The sequence below is a fragment of the Thermothelomyces heterothallicus genome, assembly GCF_042370625.1.
Source record: "Thermothelomyces heterothallicus CBS 202.75 unplaced genomic scaffold P884_scaffold_1, whole genome shotgun sequence".
Lineage (NCBI taxonomy): Eukaryota > Fungi > Ascomycota > Sordariomycetes > Sordariales > Chaetomiaceae > Thermothelomyces > Thermothelomyces heterothallicus.
In genome coordinates, this window is record NW_027192562.1 from 1,672,115 (window position 1) to 1,692,434 (window position 20,320).

Genomic DNA, 20,320 nt, shown 5'->3' on the forward strand with positions numbered 1-20,320 from the left:
ATACGTCAGAATTTTGCGCGTTAGTCGCGAGCCATTGTGCCGCCGATGGAAAGGCAGTGCGATAAGGGTATATCGTCGACGCGAGGCAGTTCCGATTTCCAAATTCAGTTCCGGGCGGAGACACACACAACATGTGCTTTTGGGTGCCCTTCCGAAGCCGTAGTAAATTGTTGTCTTGAGCCTCGGCAAGCCTGGGGGTATGCCGATTGGGCCAAGTGCGATTGGTGGGGCAACCTTCTGTTGCTCGGAGTGCCGATGCCAAGAGCGAACCATCTCTTATTATTAACGTTATTACGGAATAGTGTACAGTAAGTTACATCCGTACTCTAGTTATTTCCCCAGACACAAGCAACCCGATCAACAAGACGCCTCCGAGGGTCTTTTTTGCATGAACATGACGTTAATCAAAATCTAGGGGTCAAGTATCTACACCAAGAACGGTGGGCCTATGTTTGGCTAGCGCCTGGAGGTCCCGAGTCCCGAGTCCCTCGCGTAACAGTTCCTCTCCTCGCATGCACCTGATTGTCGACTTTCTCGGGCGAGCTGGCGGTCAAGTGACGGAAATCTCGACTAAGCCAACCCCTGAGCCCGCCGCCCTTTCCACTAACTTAACCCACTAAATCCGGAGAATCCACTACATGCAACGAAAACATGAACGTGTACATACATAACTACCCAACCAACCAACCATCTCGCCAATACGTACCGTACATACACAGCTAGCTCGTTTACCCCAGATGGCTCACTGTAACATCGAATCTAAGCTCTCCCCAAGCTTCTCCTCGATGCCCACAATCCATCTCCTGTTCTCCCTCTCCACCACTTCGTCGTCATCATCCTGCAGCTCGCTGATATACGGCAGCATCTCCGGCAGCGCCTGCAGCCACTCTTCTCCCAGCCTGCTCGTTAGTGCTTGCTGGCACTTGACCACCGCCAGCCTGACCGCCGCCTGGCCGTTGCGCAAGTGCTTCAGCAGCGCACTGTTGAGCTCCTTGTGATGCTCCTGCGAGTCCGCAGCAGCGGCCAGCTCGACAACGGCGGGTATCAGTTCCTCGGTCGCGTTGATGGCGCCCGCGTTCAGGAACTGCTCAATCAACACGGGCGCGACTGCACCAAAGTGCGCTGGCGCCTGCCAGAAGCTGTCCTGATCGTGCTCAAAGCACTTGGCAAGCGTGCGCAGGACACGCTTCCAAAGCTCCCTCTCATTGCCGTCTTTGAAGTCGGTCGACGACAGGACCTTGACCGCGCTCTCGACAATGTACGAGGCGTAGCTAGTGACAATGGACTTCAGGTTGCCAAAGAAGGTATCCAGGAACCCGTAGACGGTGAATAAGCGGAGAGTCCGGCCCGACGTGTCGCTCTTGGGGAGCCCTGCTGCTGCCCATTCCATGAGTTTGGAGAAGACTGGCCGGAATGTGGCGTCGTTGAGCTTGTAGATCATTTTTAGCGCATCCTCGGCAGTCTTGGCTTCAATCTCGTAGAGCTCGGATGGGCTGATGGGGGCCTTGACTTGGCCCGACGAGACCAACCGCCTCAGGTCCATGCAGCCGAGGAAGATGGTCGAGAGGGAGGACACGTTCTTGGAAACCACCGCCTTGGAATGCTTGTCGAGGGCCAGGCCAAGAATGTGGAGGTATTCCGTAACAGCCTGCATGCTGGTTAGCACTGGCACCCTAGCAGGCACACTGATCGGCAAGGGATAATAAACTCACAGGGGCACCGCGGCTTGCGGCAGAAGGCCAGTTCTTGTTGAGGGCATTGTAGAGCACCTTGGGGTCGACCAGCTTGGCCAGGAACTGGAGGCAGTGCGTCCGGTTGCTGCTGGACTCGTCATCCAGCGGAGCTGCCGCCGATGCGTTCGAGCAAACCAGGAGTCGGTCAAGATACGAGCCGGTAATCATGTACGGGATATGCTGAGCCAAAGCCGCCATAAAGGCATATGCGGCATTGTGCAGCTCAGTATTGGCCCCCTCCCCGTCCAAGCTCTGCTCTAGGTACGCCAGGGCCTTAGGGATGGCAGCAGGCAAAACTGGAACGATGCCGTCCTGCAAGACGTCCACAAGCGAAGCCAAGCAAAGCAACGCCATGACCTGGAGACTCTGAGTTGACTGGCCGAGACAGTGGTCGCTCGCAATAGTCGTGGCGGCCGCAGCAACCGCGTCGAGATCCTTCTTGCCATACTTCTCCGATATCCTGTCGACGCAGGTCACTGCCGTGTGCTTGTAATTCATGTCGTCCGATTCTCGGATGACGGCGGTCAGCTGGGGCAGGAAAGCAAGCAAGGCTTCCCTGGATTTAGGATCCGTAGTGCTCTCGCTGTCAACCCGGAGCTCGAGCGCCCGAAGCACCTTCTGCCGCAGTCCGACGTTCGGGCGGTCAAGCAATGCCTCCACGCTTTTGATGAACTCGGCGATCGAAAGAAGGTTGAGAAGGTTAGACAGCGCATCGCCGCAGCGGTTGTATAGCGCCTTCTTGGTCTTGAGCGTGGTCGCTAGCGTCAAGATGCCCTCCAAGAGGGTGGCATAGAGGTCACGGACCTTGCCCGTTTCCATATCATCCCTCTCTGCCAACTGAGTAATCTCCCGCTTCAATCGTTTGTTTGCGAGGAGATGTGGCAAGAGGTTCAGCTGCTTGGTAGCAAGTTTTTGAGCGTCATGCTCACCAACGCCGTCGCTGCCGAGCAGGACGCTGGACAGTGCAGGTTTCGGCTTAAAGATGTCGCTGATCAGGTCAAGGAGCTTGATGAGGGTCTGCAGCTGAACCTCAACCGAGAAGGAGCTCATCATCTGGGTTGTGAAGGAGATCATGTTATCAGTCGCGGCATACCGGTCCACAAACATGGCCAGGACAGCAAAGAGGAAGTCCTCGGGTCCAAGGTTCTCGGCCAAGGAAATGAAGAGGTCGTGCTTCCTGTGCGAGGGAATATGCTCGTAGGCGGTCACGAAGCTTGCAAGGAGGTCTTTTGTGCTGGCCACCACGTTTCGCCCCCTCTTCCTGAAAGTCTCGATCAGCGGAGGGATGACCTCTTTGATGGTCTGGTTGACAACGTGAGCCGAGTAGTCATCAGCCTGTTTCAAGACCGAACTGCCCATGAAGGTGAATATAGGCATGACACTCTGCAGCACCACATCCGGTGCAGTACGAGCCAGGCTCGCAACCAGAAGCAGTGCTGCGTTGATGACGGCGGGGCTTGAAGACTTCTGAATGCATGTTGCCAAGATGTCACCGTGACCGACTGATGCGTCGATCGTGAGGTTCTTGTTATCTTTATATGCCGGCATCATGGCCAGAAGACTGCTCAGCACGAGGTTCTGGAGATAACCCAACTCGGATCCAATGAGCGTGCTGAGCTGGTGGAGATCCGACAGCGTCGTGAATAGGCTCGGCAGCAACTCGGGATGGTTCCCAGGGTTAGACTCCTGTACGAGCTCCAGAACGAAGGTCGCCTTGTTCAGGGCCGCCTTCATTTCAGGGGTGCTTTGCAAGGCCATGCTACGGCTCTGCTCCGTTGTGCTGACCCGCCTCCGCTTGTTCGCAGGCTTCTCGGTCGCCAGTTTGACCTCGTCTTGTAACGAGCCAACGAAGTCGAGCAGAATGTTGGTGGTCAACTCCACCTTCCGCAGAACCTCTACCGCCTCCGCAACGACAGAGCCCTGCTCAGATGGCGAGAGGGTTTGGGTGATATTGAAGATGGACCGGGCCGTAGAGAACTTGGTGTCCGACTTCATAGATGGCCACATCTTGATGATGCGGCTAAAGATTGCCCGCACCAGATTAGGCCGAACAGCCGTCTTCGGGTCATTGACGAGCTGGAAGAATGTCTCAAGGCCTGCCGCATGATTTGCAATGACGATGTCCACGAACGCTTCGTCAATGGTCGCGTCTTCAAGTGATTCTCGTGAAGCGAGCTCAGCAGCTTCCTCGCGGCTAAGAGCAGCCCACCAGCGGAGCAAGGGCAAGAGGAGATCTGTCCGAGAGGTACCCGAGATGCTTCGTATCTGATTGATCGGCCGCAGCAAACGTAGCTTAACAGCCAGCAATGGCGTCTCCATCACATGGCCACAGAGGAACTTCAACACAGACAGCCTTGTGCCGTGCAAGAAATGCCTCTTTTCGCCTTCCTTTCCGGAAGAACCTTTCGAACTCTCCAGAGCACTGACGATGGCCGCAAGGATATGACCGTCGTGAAGGACAGACTCCTCGAGGGACGGGACAAGAATCGAGTTCACTAGCGTCTTGACGGTGTCACGGTCGAGAGGGTTGGGGGCGCCAACCTTTCCGTACAGATCCTGGGCACCCCAAAGCTGCCGAGACTGTCCCTTGAGCAGGGACCCCAGCACAGCAACAAGGTCTGCCGCGGCACGGCGGACCTTCTTTGCGGGATCGCTAAGGGCGACGACGCAATAAGGGATGATGGCCTGGAAATCCTTGTCCGCGCAGTCGCTCTCCTTCAGCCGAAGCTTGACGCGCTCCAAAGCTGCCACCTTGGCCAGAGTGGGATACGGTCCGCTCCACACGCGCAGGTAAAAGCTGAGATAGAACGAAGTGCTAGGAGCCAGGGCCCGGCTTAGAACAGGAGTAGTATCAAACCTCTCCAGATCTCTCTCGGTAGCAGCGGCAGAGAGAAAGATTGCACAGAGATCGTTGAACAGGTTTCCCGATTCTCGCGACAGACACGAAGCCGACGAGACCGGAAGTTTGGCCAAGTCTTCAAAGGTCGAATCCAGGCTTGGCTGCTTGCCTGTCGTCTCTGACTCGGTCTTTTCCTCTGCATCCCCGGGGCTTTGCTCAACTGCGAGTTTAGGGCGGATCGCGGCGCCAAGCTTGAGCTCAAGCTCTTCAATGTTGAAGTCGACTTCCTCGATGGCGGATCTGATGGCATCGCCCGCGTCACCGCCGGCCTGCGATAAGGAAACCAGGGATGAGCCAATTTCCTTCCGGATGTGACCGTCTCCGTCTACGTCATCCGTGACTCTGTGAGCGACCAGTAGCAGAGCTTTATAGATGACCTTCATCTGCTTCTCTTGCAGCAAGTTGGCCAAAAGAAGCGAGTTAACAGCAGGGAGGCTTCGGACGTCGCCCTTCTTAGACAGTCTGTCGATGAAGGCAAGCGCCAGCCCGTTTGCGAGTTTGTCAACCCTATGTTGCCGGCTGATTTCCACCAGAGTTGGCACCAAATCTTGCGACTTGATAAGGGCCTTTGCAACGCGGCTGGAGACCTGCTTCGCTGATCGGTGCTGCGCAAGGATGCAGAGGCAGACAAGACCCGGCCGATAGGTATCAACTGTCCAACCGTGGACCAGCTGGTCCATGAAAGCCGCGAGGGCTGCGTCGTTCAGACTGCCTTTCGCGGCCAAGATAGCAACAATCATATAGCTTGCAATCTGGAACCCAGGCACATCCTTCATGACCATAGCCTCGCTCAATACCGGTCCAAATTGCTGGAGGAGGATGTGGTTGTTTTCCAGTTGAATACTCCTCCTGCCAGATCGCATCTTGTCTAGCATGCCATTGACAGCCTCAGCCATGACACCGCCCCAGAATGACACCAGGCCCGGATACTCTTGCTTCGCCCGGCATGACTCGAGCGTGTATTGGGAGATAATGGAGAGAAACTCAGGCCGGTTTGTTGCCTGCTGAACTATTGCCGCTCTGGGGGGACTTGTCAAGGATCGAATATAAGGGTCAAGGAACCGATATTCCAGGGGTATCTTGGCCGGTAGAATGGACAGAAGCGTAACAAAGGCCGGGATGGTATGGTATGGCAGGAAGGTGGTGATGAGAGCGGCCGTGTTAAATTCGTGTATCCTAGAACCCCGTAAGCGCCGCCCCAGGGTTTGAGAAGCGAGTTGCCTACCTGAATCGCCGAATCAACCACTCGATAGCCTTAATGGCAGGCATAAGTCGCAAGCGGCTCCCGACTAGGTGGAGGAACGATTCAACGCGCCTGTCCAAAGCGGCATTCTCCTCGGCGTTCATCTGGGTTCTGTCGGCTTCCTGACTCTGCTCGCTGAACAATGTGGTACCATAGTGCGCAAATCGGGCATCGAGGTTGCAAAGTTCTTCGAATCCCTCATGGCACGCTTGGAAGATCTCGGCGAAGGTCTGGCCGGCGGCAACTCGGGGCTCCCATATCAGGGACTTGGAGTGGGTGGCCTTGAGGGCCTTGGCGTTGTAGCTGGTCCTCGAGTTGGCCGCGATCTGTGCCAGCTGAGCAGCTAACGACGACGCCATCTTGGGATGATGGCGGGAACACCGCGCGTGGTTCGCTTCAGTCTCGTATGCGACGAAGGTTACCGACTTGACGGGAATAAAGGCAGCAACCCGGGCGGGGCGATAGTGGGCAGTTCGAAATCACAGACTGCCAATTGTCTATGTAGAAGCTCACTACGCCCGGCGCCGGCAAACGCGGTAAAGGAACGAGATGAAGGTGGCAGACGCGAACGACACCTCGCACATCTGCACATTCCAGATCTTGAATTGATTCTTCGGCCGCTCTCTCCCCGAACCCTCTTCATCCAGAAATTTTTCTGGGTCGGAGGGGCCGATAAGAATCAGACGCCCAATAAGAAGCCACCGATAAGAGTAGCTATCTCGTGGGCTGCGTTGCTGGTTTCTCGTCTCGGCGGGAGGGCCCAAGGGGAAAAAAAAAAATCCAGGGCTCAATGCAAGAAAAGAATACAGGGACACCAGCGCCAGAACCGCCAAATATCACCAGCTCTCTACCTGTCTGACGCAATCGAAATGAGCTCCCGTCCCTCCAAACGGAGGAGAGTTACTCCGCCTCTCGAGGACGGTCAAGAGTCTAGGGAGAATGACAACAAAATTCAGAAAGCCTTCTTCAAGAGCGCCGCAAACTGGGACCTCGAGCAAGAGTACGAGTTGAAATCGAGAAAAGCCAAGAAGAAGGAAGCAAAAAAAAACGGTAGCGAAGCTGGGGGCAGACTGCCCGTTAAGACTCCTCAAGGGACATGGAAAATCCAAGACGATGTCGAGTCGATAGCGGGCGACGCCGACTGGTTCGAAAGCGATGAGGATGACGGCGCCGTCGACGAACAGCCTGAGGAAGCTGCGCCAGAAGTGCCCAAGATGTCCGAGCGTGAGCAGATTCGAAAAGCGCAGGAGGAACTTGCAAAGATTGCGACCCAGTTGAACGAGGATCCGGAGGAGCATCCTGGCGCGTTCAAGGCTTTAGGTCGCATCGGCGAATCGCCAATTCTCGCCATCCAAAAGCTCTGCATTGTTACCCAGATGACCGTCTACAAGGACGTCATCCCGGGCTACAGGATACGACCCGCATCTGAAGATATTGCTGGAGAAAAGCTGTCGAAGGAAGTGAAGCGGCTCCGGACGTACGAGCAGGCCCTCGTATCCGGGTATCAAAACTACATCAAAACTTTGGCGAAGCATGCATCTTCGCCAGCCACCGAGTCTCGAAAAGGAGGGCAGCCCATATCCAGCGTTGCCTTCACGTGCGCCTGCACACTCGTCACTGCGGTGCCACACTTCAACTTTCGGGGCGAACTGTTGCGGATACTCGTAAGGAAGCTGAGCAGGCGCAAGGTGGATGATGACTTCACCAAGTGCCGGGAAACTTTGGAGACACTGTTTCGGGAAGATGAAGAAGGAAACGCCTCCATGGAAGCAGTGTCTTTGCTCACCAAGATGATGAAGGCTCGCGACTACCGAATTGACGAGAGCGTGCTTAACACTTTTCTGCAGCTGCGACTACTGTCTGAGTTCTCCGGGAAGGCATCGCAAGATAAGGTTAGCCGCCCTGGTGATCAACCAAGCGGCAAGAAGCCAAAGGCAAAGAAGGAGTTCCGGACCAAGCGGGAACGGAAACTACTCAAGCAGCAAAAGGAGGTCGACAAGGTGATGGCTCTAGCTGACGCCACCGTCAGCCATGAAGAGAGGGAAAGGATCCAATCGGAGATTCTGAAGATGGTTTTCGCGGCATACTTCCGTATCTTGAAGGCTCGAACGCCACACCTGATGGGTGCTGTGCTCGAGGGTCTTGCCAAGTACGCCCATTTGATCAACCAAGACTTCTTTGGGGACCTTCTTGAAGCCCTCAAGGACCTCATCCGGGACAGCGAGAAACTTGAGGAGCACCCGAATGGGGAATCCAACAGCGACGAAGGAGATGACGAACTTTCCGTGGTTCGCGACACCAGCAGAGAAGCCCTCCTCTGCACCGTGACAGCCTTCGCGCTTCTGGAAGGCCAGGACGCCCACAACGCCCGTTCAGACCTGCACCTGGATCTCTCCTTCTTCATTACCAACCTCTACCGTAGCCTCCTCAGCCTCTCGGTCAACCCGGACATCGAACTCGGCGCCAAATCCCTCCACCTCTCCGACCCGGACGATACCTCGGCAGGCAACCCGGCCAACCGCAGAAACAACAAGGTGAACCTCCAAACCACTACGGTGCTCTTGATGCGCTGCCTAAGCAGCGTGCTCCTGCCTCCCTGGAACATCCGCTCGGTGCCCCCCCTACGACTGGCGGCCTTCACCAAGCAGCTCATGACGGTGGCGCTCCAGACGCCCGAGAAGTCGTGCCAGGCGGTATTGGGCATGGTGCACGACGTTCTGCACACTCACGGACGCAAGGTCAACGCGCTCTGGAACACGGAGGAGCGCAAGGGCGACGGCACGTACAAGCCGCTGGCCGAAACGGTCGAGGGCAGCAATCCGTTCACGGCTACGGTGTGGGAGGGGGAGTTGCTGCGGAAACACTACTGTCCCAAGGTCAGGGAGGAGTTGAAGGCCATGGAGAAGGAATTGAGGAATCTCTAGTTGCGTTGTCCAGCCTTTTCTCCGAGTAATGGTCGGCCGAAGTGCCTTGGAATAGAAGATCAACCTGCTCTGTAGTTACTTGTCCTGCACATTGTTGGCTTCGTGACCCGTTGCTGTCGCCGATGGGAGAAGCAAGCAACATGAGCGTCCGCAATCAGAGTCGTTTTCCCCCCTTTGCACCTGCCATTGTCCCCACTTGTTTTCGTGGACCTCCTTGTCTGGGGTGGAACATTTCCGACTCGTTCTCGTTGGAGCCGTCTTTCATCTTAGTGTACACTAATCTGTATAGTATACTGTACTGACTACTAGTATACATACATTATGGAAAAGCTTTAGCCGAATAACTACCACACTAGCAAGGACTAAGGGCTCAGGGGTGAGACGGTTGCCATTCCCAAATCAGCAAATAATGACCGAACGAGTTATCGTCCTCTCCTCTTTTTGTCGATGGCAAACTCTTTTTTTCTCAAGCTAATGCCTATCTCGCCCCAACAAGGAATTCACGTCAATAGTCTCGGGCATATGGTGTCACGTTGGCCGGAGATCAACTTGTGAGGATGCGGAAACATGGGAAGGGGATGGATGGCTTTCGCGAGGTCACCCGGAGCAGGCGGTACTGTGTGCATAATAGTGTAAGCTGCGTAGTGTACGGATTATTGTAGATGCGCATGTATGTATAGTACATCGGCTAACTAACTATCAACTATCATCACCGATCGTATCCAACACATGCCGTCTCTCTTGTCCATCAGGACATGGCTTGATGTCGTTCGGGGCCCACCAATGCAGAACACGCCCATGAAGGGAACTGGAGTTCAGGAGGGTTTCGCCACCGATCTAACGGCCAGAGAGCTAGTGTAGTTATGCACGCGCGGAACGTCGGCGATTCAGGATTCTTAACGGTCGTTCTGCCAACTCCGCAAGGAGGCTCGACAGGGATGTCCCGAAGATCCATGCCTTTCTTCTGTCAAGCAACCCGAAGGGCGGCTCATTCGGAAGACGACGAACGGGGATGGGACCCATGACAGAAGGGCGAGAAAGGGTTGAACTGACGCCCCTGGAGCCTATGGCTGGGCGAGGCTGGCCAGACTCTAGTTAGTTACTGTGGGACTAACTATTTTGACAGGGCCCGCCGCTTGGCCACACTGGCGTGGGAGTGCTCCGCTGTCCGAGCGCCCGAGGTCAACGTTGATGCTGTTGATGCCCTGCATTGGGGGCCACCGCAGGAAGGGGAATGCGGGGATGGTTGACAATCGCCCACCACCGTACTCTGTAGGTGATCGTGCCTTTCGTAGTGTCTTGTTTCATATGGTCAATCTACTGTTGATGGCCTTGTACACTAGCTATACCACAAGTGTTGGTTGCATGGTGGTTAACCAAGGTAAGGTAGGTACCTACCGGGGAGCACACGACCCTGCAGCCAGGGAAAGGAGGTTGCAGAAAGTCCAACTGCTCTGGAACGACGAAAGAGTTGACCGGAAGAGGATGCCGGGATACACTCTGTTCATCTGGCTCTCTGGATTAGGACTCTGCATTGCTTGCCTCTTCGTTCTTTCCGTTTCTCGAGTGAAGCCTGCCGTTGTCAACGCCACAGAGAACTAACATATCAGGAATCACTCGACAAGAGGCACGATAAATTAGTACTAGTTACTACTACTTACTGTACAGGTACCAATCGAGGTACGGATCTCACTACGAGGTACGAAGTATAGCTACACATACGGAAAACGTACGGAGTACGGATTACGGATTACATAGTCCAAGGTGCGCCCGTTTGGGGCGAGACTCGCGCACGAGCACTTGGCATCAGCGCACGGTGTTCAGGCGCGGATTCCCGAAAGCGACCTCCAGATGGTTCGGTTGTGATTCGCCAGGGCAGGGTCAACATCGGAGCTGAAGTTGCATGTCCACTACGTGTACGACGCAGTACTTCCTAATTTTCTCACCTAACAGTTTATGATGGCGCTTTTCCCCAGCTGCCATAAAAACCTAACGTACGCCGACGGATCCGAATAACTAACTAACTAGTTAGTAATTTCAATAATTTCACTTGAGTCTACGCGACGAACCTCTCCACTCTGTTCACAAGTCGGCAGAATCGCACAGACACTCTCGCGCGCCACAACTTGCACAAGGACTTGGCGTGTGGATACTGTGTGCTATATACTCCGAAAAGCATGGTCCTCAGTGGTGGAAGCCGTTCCCATCGTTCAAGGTGCGAGCCGTTGTTCTGGAAAAAGCTGTGACAAGGCCTTCGAGTTTCATCTCTTTCCCCGAGCCCCTGAGCTCCATCGCGGGCAGCACGAAGGCGCTTGTTTCGCGCTCTGCAGCCGCACGAGCCAGGCTAAAATCGGTGGTTGGCAATTCCACTTCAAGCAAATCCCCCGACGCCCTGTCTGCCCCGCTCTCAAGAATGAGACCGAGCGACTGCCCGACTGCGGCTTGGGATACGGAGTAGAACATCGGGTTGCATTGCAAGGGAGAGCTCGTCAGCCATCCTGTCGGCGCCCACTAGTTAGTGTCCATTAGTGTACCTGGTGTGGTTACTCTTACACCATCCTCGTTGTTGCTACCTGGTCGTGGCATAGCAACTCGGTATGTGTACGGATTAGTTAGTCTCCGCACAGAAGTCGCAATGGGCGTGCAACAGCGCCGCGCTGATGCAGGGAAGCTGCCAGGGGCCGCCAGGCACACCAATCAAAGCCGCAGAACAAAAACGGAAGGATGTGCAGAGAGAGCACAACGTTGCTTCGAACTCCTCAGTCGTAAAGCCGAAGCAAATCCATGCGTGTTTCGAGATCTGCTAATAGCAGAACCTCAGAACTCTAATACCCTTGGCATTCGGCACACTGGCTAGCAAGGGCAGCACAAAAAAAAGGTGAAAATTGAACCACGAGTGAACAAATATATCAGTTCGCGCTCTCTCAGCCGACTTCTTTGCCCCTCCTTGAAGGATGGCGGGGAACGAATCTCGTTAGCCCACTAGGAACGGCGCATTCTGGGGTAATAATTTCTAACAATAGGCGTTGTCTTACCAAGAACGCACATAGTATACACTACATAGGTCCCTACGGTACATATGCTCCAACTCCTTATAGTTAATGCTCCATTACACAGTACACTTCCATGTCGGCTAGCCGGTGAGTTTGTCAGATTGCCCCGCCTTTATCAACCTAACGAGGCTCCAAGATTGGATTTCAGCCCTCGTTGCCGCAGAGCTCTGCCCCACTCCCTTACGCTGAGGACTGGATAGCTGTTCGCGGCGTCGCTGCACATCAGCCTTGCAGGAAAAAGCGGTATGTTGCTCGACGGATGATGATCCGGGCGACACGAGATCTGCTCGCTGCATGAATCAAACACGAATACGCAGAGCACAAAGCGGATCTTTACCGGCCGTCCTGGCGCATGGTTTGCATGGTGTACTCAGCTTTAACTAGTGGATGACTAGTGGATGGTCACACGCCCGCTTCATCATCGTACAGCGCGGGATCTGAACAGATATGATAGGGCATGATCATGGCGACTGCGGAGCGTCCGACTCTGAGCTCGCAGCGGCCCATTTCTTCGGCCTCCGGGCTCCTCCTACCTGGGCCGCCAGACGTCATTTGCCGCGTATCTACTGTTGTCTGCGGATTACAAAGGAGCTATCTCAGTACGCACATGAACATCCAAAGCCAAGGAATCCATAGGGTTGTCCTGGACTGAACACCAATCAGCTTCTTGGCTACGCGAAAGTTTTCATCTGCTTACCCTGTTCGGTTCTGCCCCCCGTCGTCGATTGAACTCTTTGGATGCGTACCTGCATAATCCTTACATACCAGGCGGCGGTGGTGGCCTGGCAACCGCGATTAGGCGGCTGGGCGGAAAGCAGGGCTGTGGATATTGGGTACCGGCTTCCTTTACCCCAAAATGGTGAAACAGGGACTTGGGTAGATGACGAAATCCCTCTCCAAACACCAAGATGAGAGATATGGACACGATCTCAGCCAGATGGTCCAGCAAAGTTTGAACTGGCTCCGGCATGAAGAGCAAACTTCAACTGCGCTACTCATGCCTTAAGTTGCAGGGATTACTTCCAACTGGTGGATCGAGGGATGACGATCGGGTGTGGAGGCAACAACAGCGACCAGTTCTGAGGGGAGAACATGACAACTTACAAAGTTCCCGGCGACAGTCCGCCACGTCCCTGGCAGAAAGAGATGCTCCGTATCGAACATATCAACGGCCTCCCCCACTTCTCGGCGTGATCGAGCTAGCGCCAGGAGCTGCACGATACAACTTCACGTACGGGGGACACCACTGCTGCCATTACGGACAAAGCAAAACTTTCGACTGGGAAGGATGAAAACAGGCAGATTGCGCAGCACGAAGCCCGCATGCCGTGATCCGTGACCAGCGGGGTTTGCCGCTGTGGAGAGAGGGTCGCATCCGTAGGTACACTAACTAGTGTACGGATTATGCCCCTCTATATGCGATACACATCAAGCTTCTGAAACAGGCGGTTTTTGTGTTTCAGAATGCCGGGCTGGGTGATCAAGCGGCAGTACCCACCTACCGGATAAGATGCTCTGCATACACGCGGCTGCTGTACAGAGTGAAGAGCGTCATGGAGATTTCCTTGGTTGAGAGAGGAAGGGGAGACATGTTCCCGGGTAATTATGCATATCCTCGCGACGACATAACAAGTAGAAATTGCTTCGCTGCGCCGTCCAGGAATCTGGTGTACGGCTGAGCAACGCCAGAAAGGATCTGCCAGAGGAAGAAAATAGAAGCTAACAACCAGTAAGCTCATGGCGAACAAATTGGGAACCTCTCGTGGCACTGCTGCGGGGAAGAGTTCGGGAGGGGCAAGTCAATGGCGACGATCGAACGATCTGCCGATAACTAACGTTAGGCCATCTGAAAAGGCGGGGAGCATCAACGGTTGACATCGTCTAAGTGTAGTGTAAGCGTGCTGCTCGTGTCCAGGCTGCTCTCGCTGGCGCCAAGAGAACGAACAGCTTGGGCCAAAGAGCATTTGGGGTGGATCCCTGGCCTGCCAACTGAGCTATTTCTGAAGCATGTTTCAGATTTGACCGGGGTGGGGACGGCCCAGCCCAAAATTTGTGGCTTGCACACCGCCCGCCCCTCGCGTGCTGCACTTGACTAGGATTCCCAGTCGGGCAAAGACGGCGACGGCTGACAGCCAGCTGCGGGAAGTGGGAAGCGATGGGCAACGGTCGGCAGGGACGGGAAGCCTGAGGAAGGATTCTGCTTGGTCCACTCGTTGTACCTCCGTACTCTGTATTCCGTACCTCCGTACCTCCGTACCTTTCGTACTGCGCACTTTTTGCAGCAACGACAGGGCGAGGCTCTTCGCAGCAGTTTGAGCGTAACCTAGTAGTTACTGTAGTTATATCCGTATGTTATGTTTGCGAAAAGATATGTCCCTGCGGCAATGGAATGCTCCTCTTCAACTCAGTTTTCCTCGATGGCCCGGTCCTTCTCTCCTCCCGCTGGCTGGCATATCGGGTAATCTCTCGACGTCAGACAATGGACTTATGTCTGATGAAGCATAAACAAACAAAGACGTGGTTGAGTCGTTGTTGCATGTAGGTCTGACTGACCCTTGCCCAGTCGTCCCATCCATTTCCCTCTCAATATCCGTACAGCCTATGACCTTTACCATCTTGTGCAGCTAAAACGCGATGCAAATGCGCTGTCGCTCGTGGAGGGCGAATTCACCAACAGAGTCAACGAAGAGAGACGCAGCGTCCCCTTTTTCTTCAGGGCCGCCTCAGAAATTAACAAGGCTACATCGGCGGCACTGCCTGGCGAGAAGCCCAATCAGCGAGCGGCTGATGACGAGGTCCCATGTCCCTCCACTGTGGTAGCACCGAACTGCACCGTACTAGTCTGCTTATAGCCGGTAAAGTTATTATTACTTTTTTTATGGCCAGCAATTTCGTCTGGCCGCCCTCTTCGGGCGGGCGACCCCGTCCAGGCCAAGGGAGGCGGCCGCTTCAGCTGTCGCTCTCTGAGCGCTTCCACAGACCGGCGCACTCGTGGCCAATGCATTTGTATTCAGGGGAACGCAGAATCATTCAACAAAGCAGAAAACTGAGCGCCACGACGAATGATCAAGCTGTGCTTGACACCGACGGCGCGTCAATTAATGAATGGTGGGAAGCTGGATGGGCTGCTCGCTAAAGGAAACAACGCGGCATGAATTTCCTTATCCCGACTGAATTGACAACCAAGGTTCTGCAGAGTATAACCTTTTTTGCCCCTGTCCGCTCTACCGTGGCAGGCGGTAACGAGTCAATGAATAAACCACGGTCACGGAGGAAGAAGGGATGAAATATCCGTAAAGACATCCGCTTATCCGTTTGTGACGCGTGCACTCATCACAAGAGCCAGGGTGCACTCTTCACCCACAAGGAAGATCTCATGTATGTACGGTCCGTACTCTTTGCAATCGGCAGTTCATAACTAGAGCCATTGTCTCGTGCTTGGGGCCTTGGTACAAGGCAGTGCCGTGCAAGCTGGGCCGAAGTTGATAGTTATGGTGAGGGACTCCACCAGAGAGGGCTGTTGGCTCCCGTCACAGCATCATCAATCATTTTCTCTCAGCCCAAGCCGGTGAAAAACTCCAGCGTTGCCATCTGCCCCGGCCGGCGAAGGCAATGGTGACCGACTCAGAGCAACCCAAAAGCCGTAGGCGAGGCGATCCCGGGCAGTCCCTCAAGGTCATGGCGCCGGCCTGCCCCCAGTTTTGCGCCAGGGACAACCTTCAAGCCAAAGGAGAATTTCGAGTCGGTCATCGCGGGTGCTTGACTGTTCGGCCTCCACCGATGCCTTGTCCCCTGCAGCGAGCTTCTAACTACTGTGTAACTAATCCTGGTGACAATCTTGCTGCTTTTTGTGGCCGCTACCGAATCTCGCACCGGGCTGCCCTGATGTAGAGTGGAACCGTTTGTGGGCTTGTGCCGGGATACTCTTCCGAATTGGTGCAGATCCATTGGCAGTGGAGTCCGTGCTTCCATTCTATCACAGTAGTGTACCAGTACGCTCTGATTACACCGGCGGGGCACCTTCCCTCGCACAACGGAGCACTACTTTAGGAGACCCACTTTTGCAAGTTGCGGTCGCCCCCAGCCATTGGCCAGAAGTACCCTGGATCCTTGGGGCCCGAGCAAGCGACGGGCAAAGTCATTAAACCCCCCAGGGCCGCCCGCCCGCCCGCCCTCTCTGTCCATCTCGCGATCCTTCTTCCAAAGACCTCCTCTTCGTGGCCCCCCTCTCTTCTTTCCCCCTTTTTTGCTGGACGTGTCGCAGGAGGATTTACCTTATTCTCTCTCCTGCCTCATTGTGTATTGTGTCCTTTCGCGCACTGCACAGCCAGTTCCTCTTATTTTTTTCTTACCGATCAGGATCCCAGAGGCAATCACCTCGTCCCTCGTGCAGCAGCCCGAGCGCCGCGCTCTCTTTCCAAGCGTCCGACATTTCGCGTCGCAGCCACCGTTCGTGCCGCCACGCACCCTGTTGAGCAGCTCGCCGAGCCTGTTTGATAGACATCGATATCTGGGCATCATTTCCTCAATCGGTTTCGTTTCAAAAACCAAGAACCTTGTGGGGTTCTCATTCATCCATTGTTTCTTGGCCGATTGCCCGCGAGCGCACCGAACCAACATTCGTCCTCGACCGCGCCACACCGCGGCACAACTAGCTCGCACGGGTTGTCGATTACCCCGGACTTTCGCTTTCGCTTCGAGGCAATCTTGGGGAAGGATTGAAGAGCTGGGCAGTTTCTCCTATGTCACGGGCTGGCCTCGGAGATCTCGATCTATAAACACAAAAGAATCGCTTTATACGTTCGCAGGCAGAGCCTGAGAACACCCGTGCCTTGCTGGGTTCAAGGTCGCATTTCAACTGTGTTGACTCCTCGCCTTTGTCGCCAGCCGCTGGTCGTCACCACTCGCATACAGCGACAAGAGGGTGCCGCGTCCGAGCGATCGAACCACAACCTGTCGCTGTCGCGTTATGTACACCCAGAATGCAACAATGGCCGGACAACAGATTCCAGAGACGTTCATGCTGAGCGCTGAGGCTCAGCAATCGCTTCCACACGATGCTCAGGTAGCTCTGCAACAGGTCGACAATCGTAAGTGCTGGTGGCGGGCGTCTAGAGTGGCGATGGGGGGAAAGAGAGGTGAGAGCACGTGTTAACCCGGGCCTGCAGTCAAGTATTTTCTCCTCTCGGCGCCAGTTGACTGGTCCCCCGACCAATACATCCGGCGGTTCCTCCTGCCGACTGGCGAGTACGTTTCCTGCGTGCTTTGGAACAACCTGTTCCACATTTCCGGTACAGATATTGTTCGATGCCTGTCGTTCCGATTCCAGGCGTTCGGCAGGCCGGTCAAGAACTCGAAAAAGTTCGAGGAGGGTATCTTCTCAGATCTCCGCAACCTCAAGTCCGGAACCGACGCGACGCTCGAAGAGCCCAAGAGCCCTTTCCTCGACTTTCTCTACAAGAACAACTGCATCCGGACGCAGAAGAAGCAGAAGGTCTTCTACTGGTACAGCGTCCCTCATGACCGCCTCTTCTTGGACGCTCTCGAGCGTGACCTGAAAAGGGAGAAGATGGGCCAAGAGGCGACGACGGTCGCCGTCAGCGAGCCGGCTCTCTCGTTCCAGTTCGATTCGTCGCAGTCGCTGTACGAGCAGCTCACAAAAGCTCAGCAGGCGAATTCGTCGTCCTTCAACCCGCAGCCGCTCTCCTTTTCCCAGCAGCAAGACACCTCGTCAGTCGTGGCGCCGGTCGACTCGATGCCGCCTCCCCAGATGATGCCTCAGCAGATTCCTCAGTCATTGCCTCAGTCAATGCCCCCAATCTCACAAGCGATGACTCCGATGTCGGATGCGTTGGACTCCATGACGCCCTACGGGTCGATGGCAATGACCCCGAATGTGTCACAATCTCAGGCGGTGATCAAGCGGGAACCGGAGTATTCGCGCGTCCAATACAATCAAAATGGCGTGCCAATGGCGCATACGCACCAGCGACACACATCCATGCCCGCCTTTGGTTTGGAGTACTCGCCTGCCCCGTCCTTTGTGTCTTCGCATTATGAGGATTACAGCCAAAGAGGCCTCTCCTTCGAGCCTCTGACGCCCCCGCAGCAGGCGCTTGCCATCAGCGGCGAGCCCGCCTACATTGCCAACGAGGAGACTGGCCTGTACAGCGCCATCCCAGACCTCAACCCAGTCGGCGCCCTCAACGGCATGATCCACCTCCCTCCGTCGAATCTAGCCGGCCCTTCGTTCCCCCGGAGCTACGGGTCGAACAATGTCTACTCCTCCGTTATCGAGGGTTCGCCGACGTACAAGCAGAGAAGACGCCGTTCGTCCATTCCACCCTCCCTGTCGGCTACTAGTGGGTCCATGACGGCAGCTTCTGCTGCGACCCACCGTCCCTCTGACCTCAGGAGATCGGTTTCCGTCTCGGTTGGCCCCGTTGCCGAGGGCGAGGAGTCCGGTGGAGACACCTCGCCCCAGGGCGTGACCTATAACAACAACTCGATGGCCCAACACAAGGAAGTGGTCGAGCTGTCGCGCCACGGGACGCCGCTCTCAACAGTGGAGGGCAGCCCTGCTCTTAACCCAATGGCCCTTCACCAACACGACTACTCTCCCTTGCCGGTTGACGAACTAACTCCGCTGAACGAGCCACGGCCCATGATGCACGGTGGCCCCAATGTGGTACGCAGAGCCCGGTCCGCAACGGTCATGGAACTTGGCCCCTATCCTCAGAAGTCCCACACCTGCCCCATTCCCTCATGTGGTCGTCTCTTCAAGAGGTTGGAACATCTGAAGCGGTAAGGACCCCGGACTACCTTTCGTTTGTCAAACGTCCGAACCGCCTGCACTGCATATCTGACCAAACTCTCCAGACACGTGAGAACACACACCCAGGAAAGACCCTACATCTGCCCTTATTGTAGCAAGGCATTCTCCCGATCAGACAACCTAGCACAGTATGCCCCCCACATTTCCTTGGTGTATCATTTCCTTTGTCAGTCGACAATTGGGAAGTTGAGCAGCAGTGTTGCGCAAGTGGCACGCCAAGAGCGGACCAAGGATCCAACCCTAGAGAGATGGCCAAGTCACAACACATCAACACTGCACAACACACTCCCAAGCCGACCGTATTATCCTTGGTTCGGTTGAAGCAGCGACTAACGTGCGATCTCCTTATAGGCACAAGCGTACCCATGATCGGAATGACGGTGCCGAGGGCAGCCTCCATTCCGGCGAGGAGGAGCAGTACTCCGGTGAAGACCAGTTGTCTTCGGTTGATGATGCCTCGCCGACGTCCGAGAATGGCTATGTTGCCACGTCGCTTGACGCGGCTGTCAGCGGCAACAACGGCGGCAGCAGCAACAACAACAACAACAGCACCAACAGCAACACCAACAGCAGCAATAGCAACAACAACAGCAACAACAGCAACAACAATGCCACTTCAAGCAATGCTGCCCCCACAAATAGCCAAAGTCTAGGCCAAACCCAAACGTTCAACAGCCTCCAGACGCTGAGCATGCCAATGACCCTCAGCCAACCACAGGCCATCAACGCAGGTGGCTTGGCTTAATTTGGGGCTGGACTGGCTATGGCCCGAGACATCTACTGTCAGGAGGGAGAGACTGACATTTCCTTATCTTCTTTACTTGCGTTCTCTATTGCTTTCGGTTCCTTAAGAGCCTCGGTATTCTATCATATCGCTGGGATTTTTTTTCCGGACTCGGAGAAGACGATGAACTTGGAAGAACACGGCATCAGCGATGTTACACGTCGTCATTTTTTTCTTGTGTCAACCTCCGTTGCTCTTTCTGTATGTAGGGAGGCATTGCAGCGTGGCCTGGGAAAAGGCGGATGGGTGGACTTCATGCTAGAGATGGGAGGCGCTAAGACATGGGGAAAAGGGGAAGGGAAAGGGGTTTGAGATAGGCGGTCCTGTCTTGCCCCGCTTCACGAATCCTAGGGTGTTTGCGGTGAGGACCAGGGAGGATGAAAGACAAATATGGCTTTGTATATATAGCCTTGGTCTTTTGTGTCTTCTCTTTCCTGTCTTCTCTTTCTGGCTTTTTTTGTCTTTCTGTCCTTTTTTTCTCTCTGGTTCGTTTTAATATGCGGACGCGTTAGATGGACCGCGAGTTGTTTCGGGTGGCCGGTGCCTGAGAGATACCAACCTCGGCTGGCGAGGCAATTGATGCTTTTGGAGAAACGGAAAAAAAAAAAGAAAAGAAACCAACCCTCTCTCAATCTGCTAGTGATTCGATTCTACGCGGTCCGAATGTGCCATGTTAATGATTCTCGAACAGTGTCACCGGCAGTTTCCCGATCACCTTCTCTGATCTCTCTTGTATAATGTGATATGAAGGTCGCGAGTATTCGCAAAGACGAAAATCGAACCTCGAGCGCCACTACAAGTGGTTCTAATCCAATCTGTCTGCGATGTGGGTCTGCGTGTGTATCGATC

At 54.9% G+C, this 20,320-nt stretch overlaps 5 protein-coding genes across 5 annotated transcripts; 2 read left to right on the plus strand and 3 right to left on the minus strand.

The window, feature by feature from the left end:
• Window positions 1-742: 742 nt before the first annotated feature.
• P884DRAFT_188652 (uncharacterized protein) lies at window positions 743-6,234 on the minus strand (the record flags this gene model as incomplete). Its single annotated transcript, XM_069437377.1, has 3 exons — window positions 743-1,648; window positions 1,713-5,808; window positions 5,858-6,234. The coding sequence occupies 3 exons, from the start codon at window positions 6,232-6,234 to the stop codon at window positions 743-745; spliced, it is 5,379 nt and encodes a 1,792-aa protein (XP_069301812.1).
• Window positions 6,235-6,710: 476 nt separating this feature from the next.
• P884DRAFT_253667 (CBF/Mak21 family-domain-containing protein) lies at window positions 6,711-8,950 on the plus strand. The gene has a single exon (XM_069440821.1). It carries the CDS (start codon window positions 6,745-6,747, stop codon window positions 8,797-8,799), a length of 2,055 nt encoding a protein of 684 aa, XP_069301813.1. The 5' UTR covers window positions 6,711-6,744; the 3' UTR covers window positions 8,800-8,950.
• A 1,985-nt stretch (window positions 8,951-10,935) lies between these two features.
• Window positions 10,936-13,016, minus strand: P884DRAFT_305067 (uncharacterized protein; the record flags this gene model as incomplete). Its single annotated transcript, XM_069445085.1, has 9 exons — window positions 10,936-11,310; window positions 11,353-11,372; window positions 11,425-11,470; window positions 11,835-11,855; window positions 12,037-12,197; window positions 12,386-12,425; window positions 12,460-12,500; window positions 12,618-12,672; window positions 12,957-13,016. 9 exons carry the CDS (start codon window positions 13,014-13,016, stop codon window positions 10,984-10,986), a joined length of 771 nt encoding a protein of 256 aa, XP_069301814.1. The 3' UTR covers window positions 10,936-10,983.
• A 1,147-nt stretch (window positions 13,017-14,163) lies between these two features.
• On the minus strand, window positions 14,164-14,532 carry P884DRAFT_253669 (uncharacterized protein; the record flags this gene model as incomplete). Its single annotated transcript, XM_069440822.1, has 1 exon — window positions 14,164-14,532. A coding segment is annotated over exon 1 (211 nt), but the record flags the coding sequence as incomplete, so codon positions are not given.
• Window positions 14,533-16,647: 2,115 nt separating this feature from the next.
• Window positions 16,648-19,229, plus strand: P884DRAFT_7936 (STE like transcription factor-domain-containing protein). The gene is made up of 3 exons (XM_069446093.1): window positions 16,648-16,942; window positions 17,021-18,656; window positions 18,732-19,229. Exons 1-3 carry the CDS (start codon window positions 16,822-16,824, stop codon window positions 19,006-19,008), a joined length of 2,034 nt encoding a protein of 677 aa, XP_069301816.1. The 5' UTR covers window positions 16,648-16,821; the 3' UTR covers window positions 19,009-19,229.
• Window positions 19,230-20,320: the final 1,091 nt, after the last annotated feature.

What these genes read in the sequence shown, in the direction of transcription:
- P884DRAFT_253667 (XM_069440821.1), top strand. Translation starts at nt 6,745, where the DNA reads ATGAGCTCCCGTCCCTCCAAACGGAGGAGAGTTACTCCGCCTCTCGAG.
- P884DRAFT_7936 (XM_069446093.1), top strand. Translation starts at nt 16,822, where the DNA reads ATGTACACCCAGAATGCAACAATGGCCGGACAACAGATTCCAGAGACG. An exon ending in TCTGCAACAGGTCGACAATC is followed by an intron (nt 16,943 to 17,020) that starts GTAAGTGCTGGT and finishes CCGGGCCTGCAG; the next exon opens with TCAAGTATTTTCTCCTCTCG. An exon ending in AGGTTGGAACATCTGAAGCG is followed by an intron (nt 18,657 to 18,731) that starts GTAAGGACCCCG and finishes CAAACTCTCCAG; the next exon opens with ACACGTGAGAACACACACCC.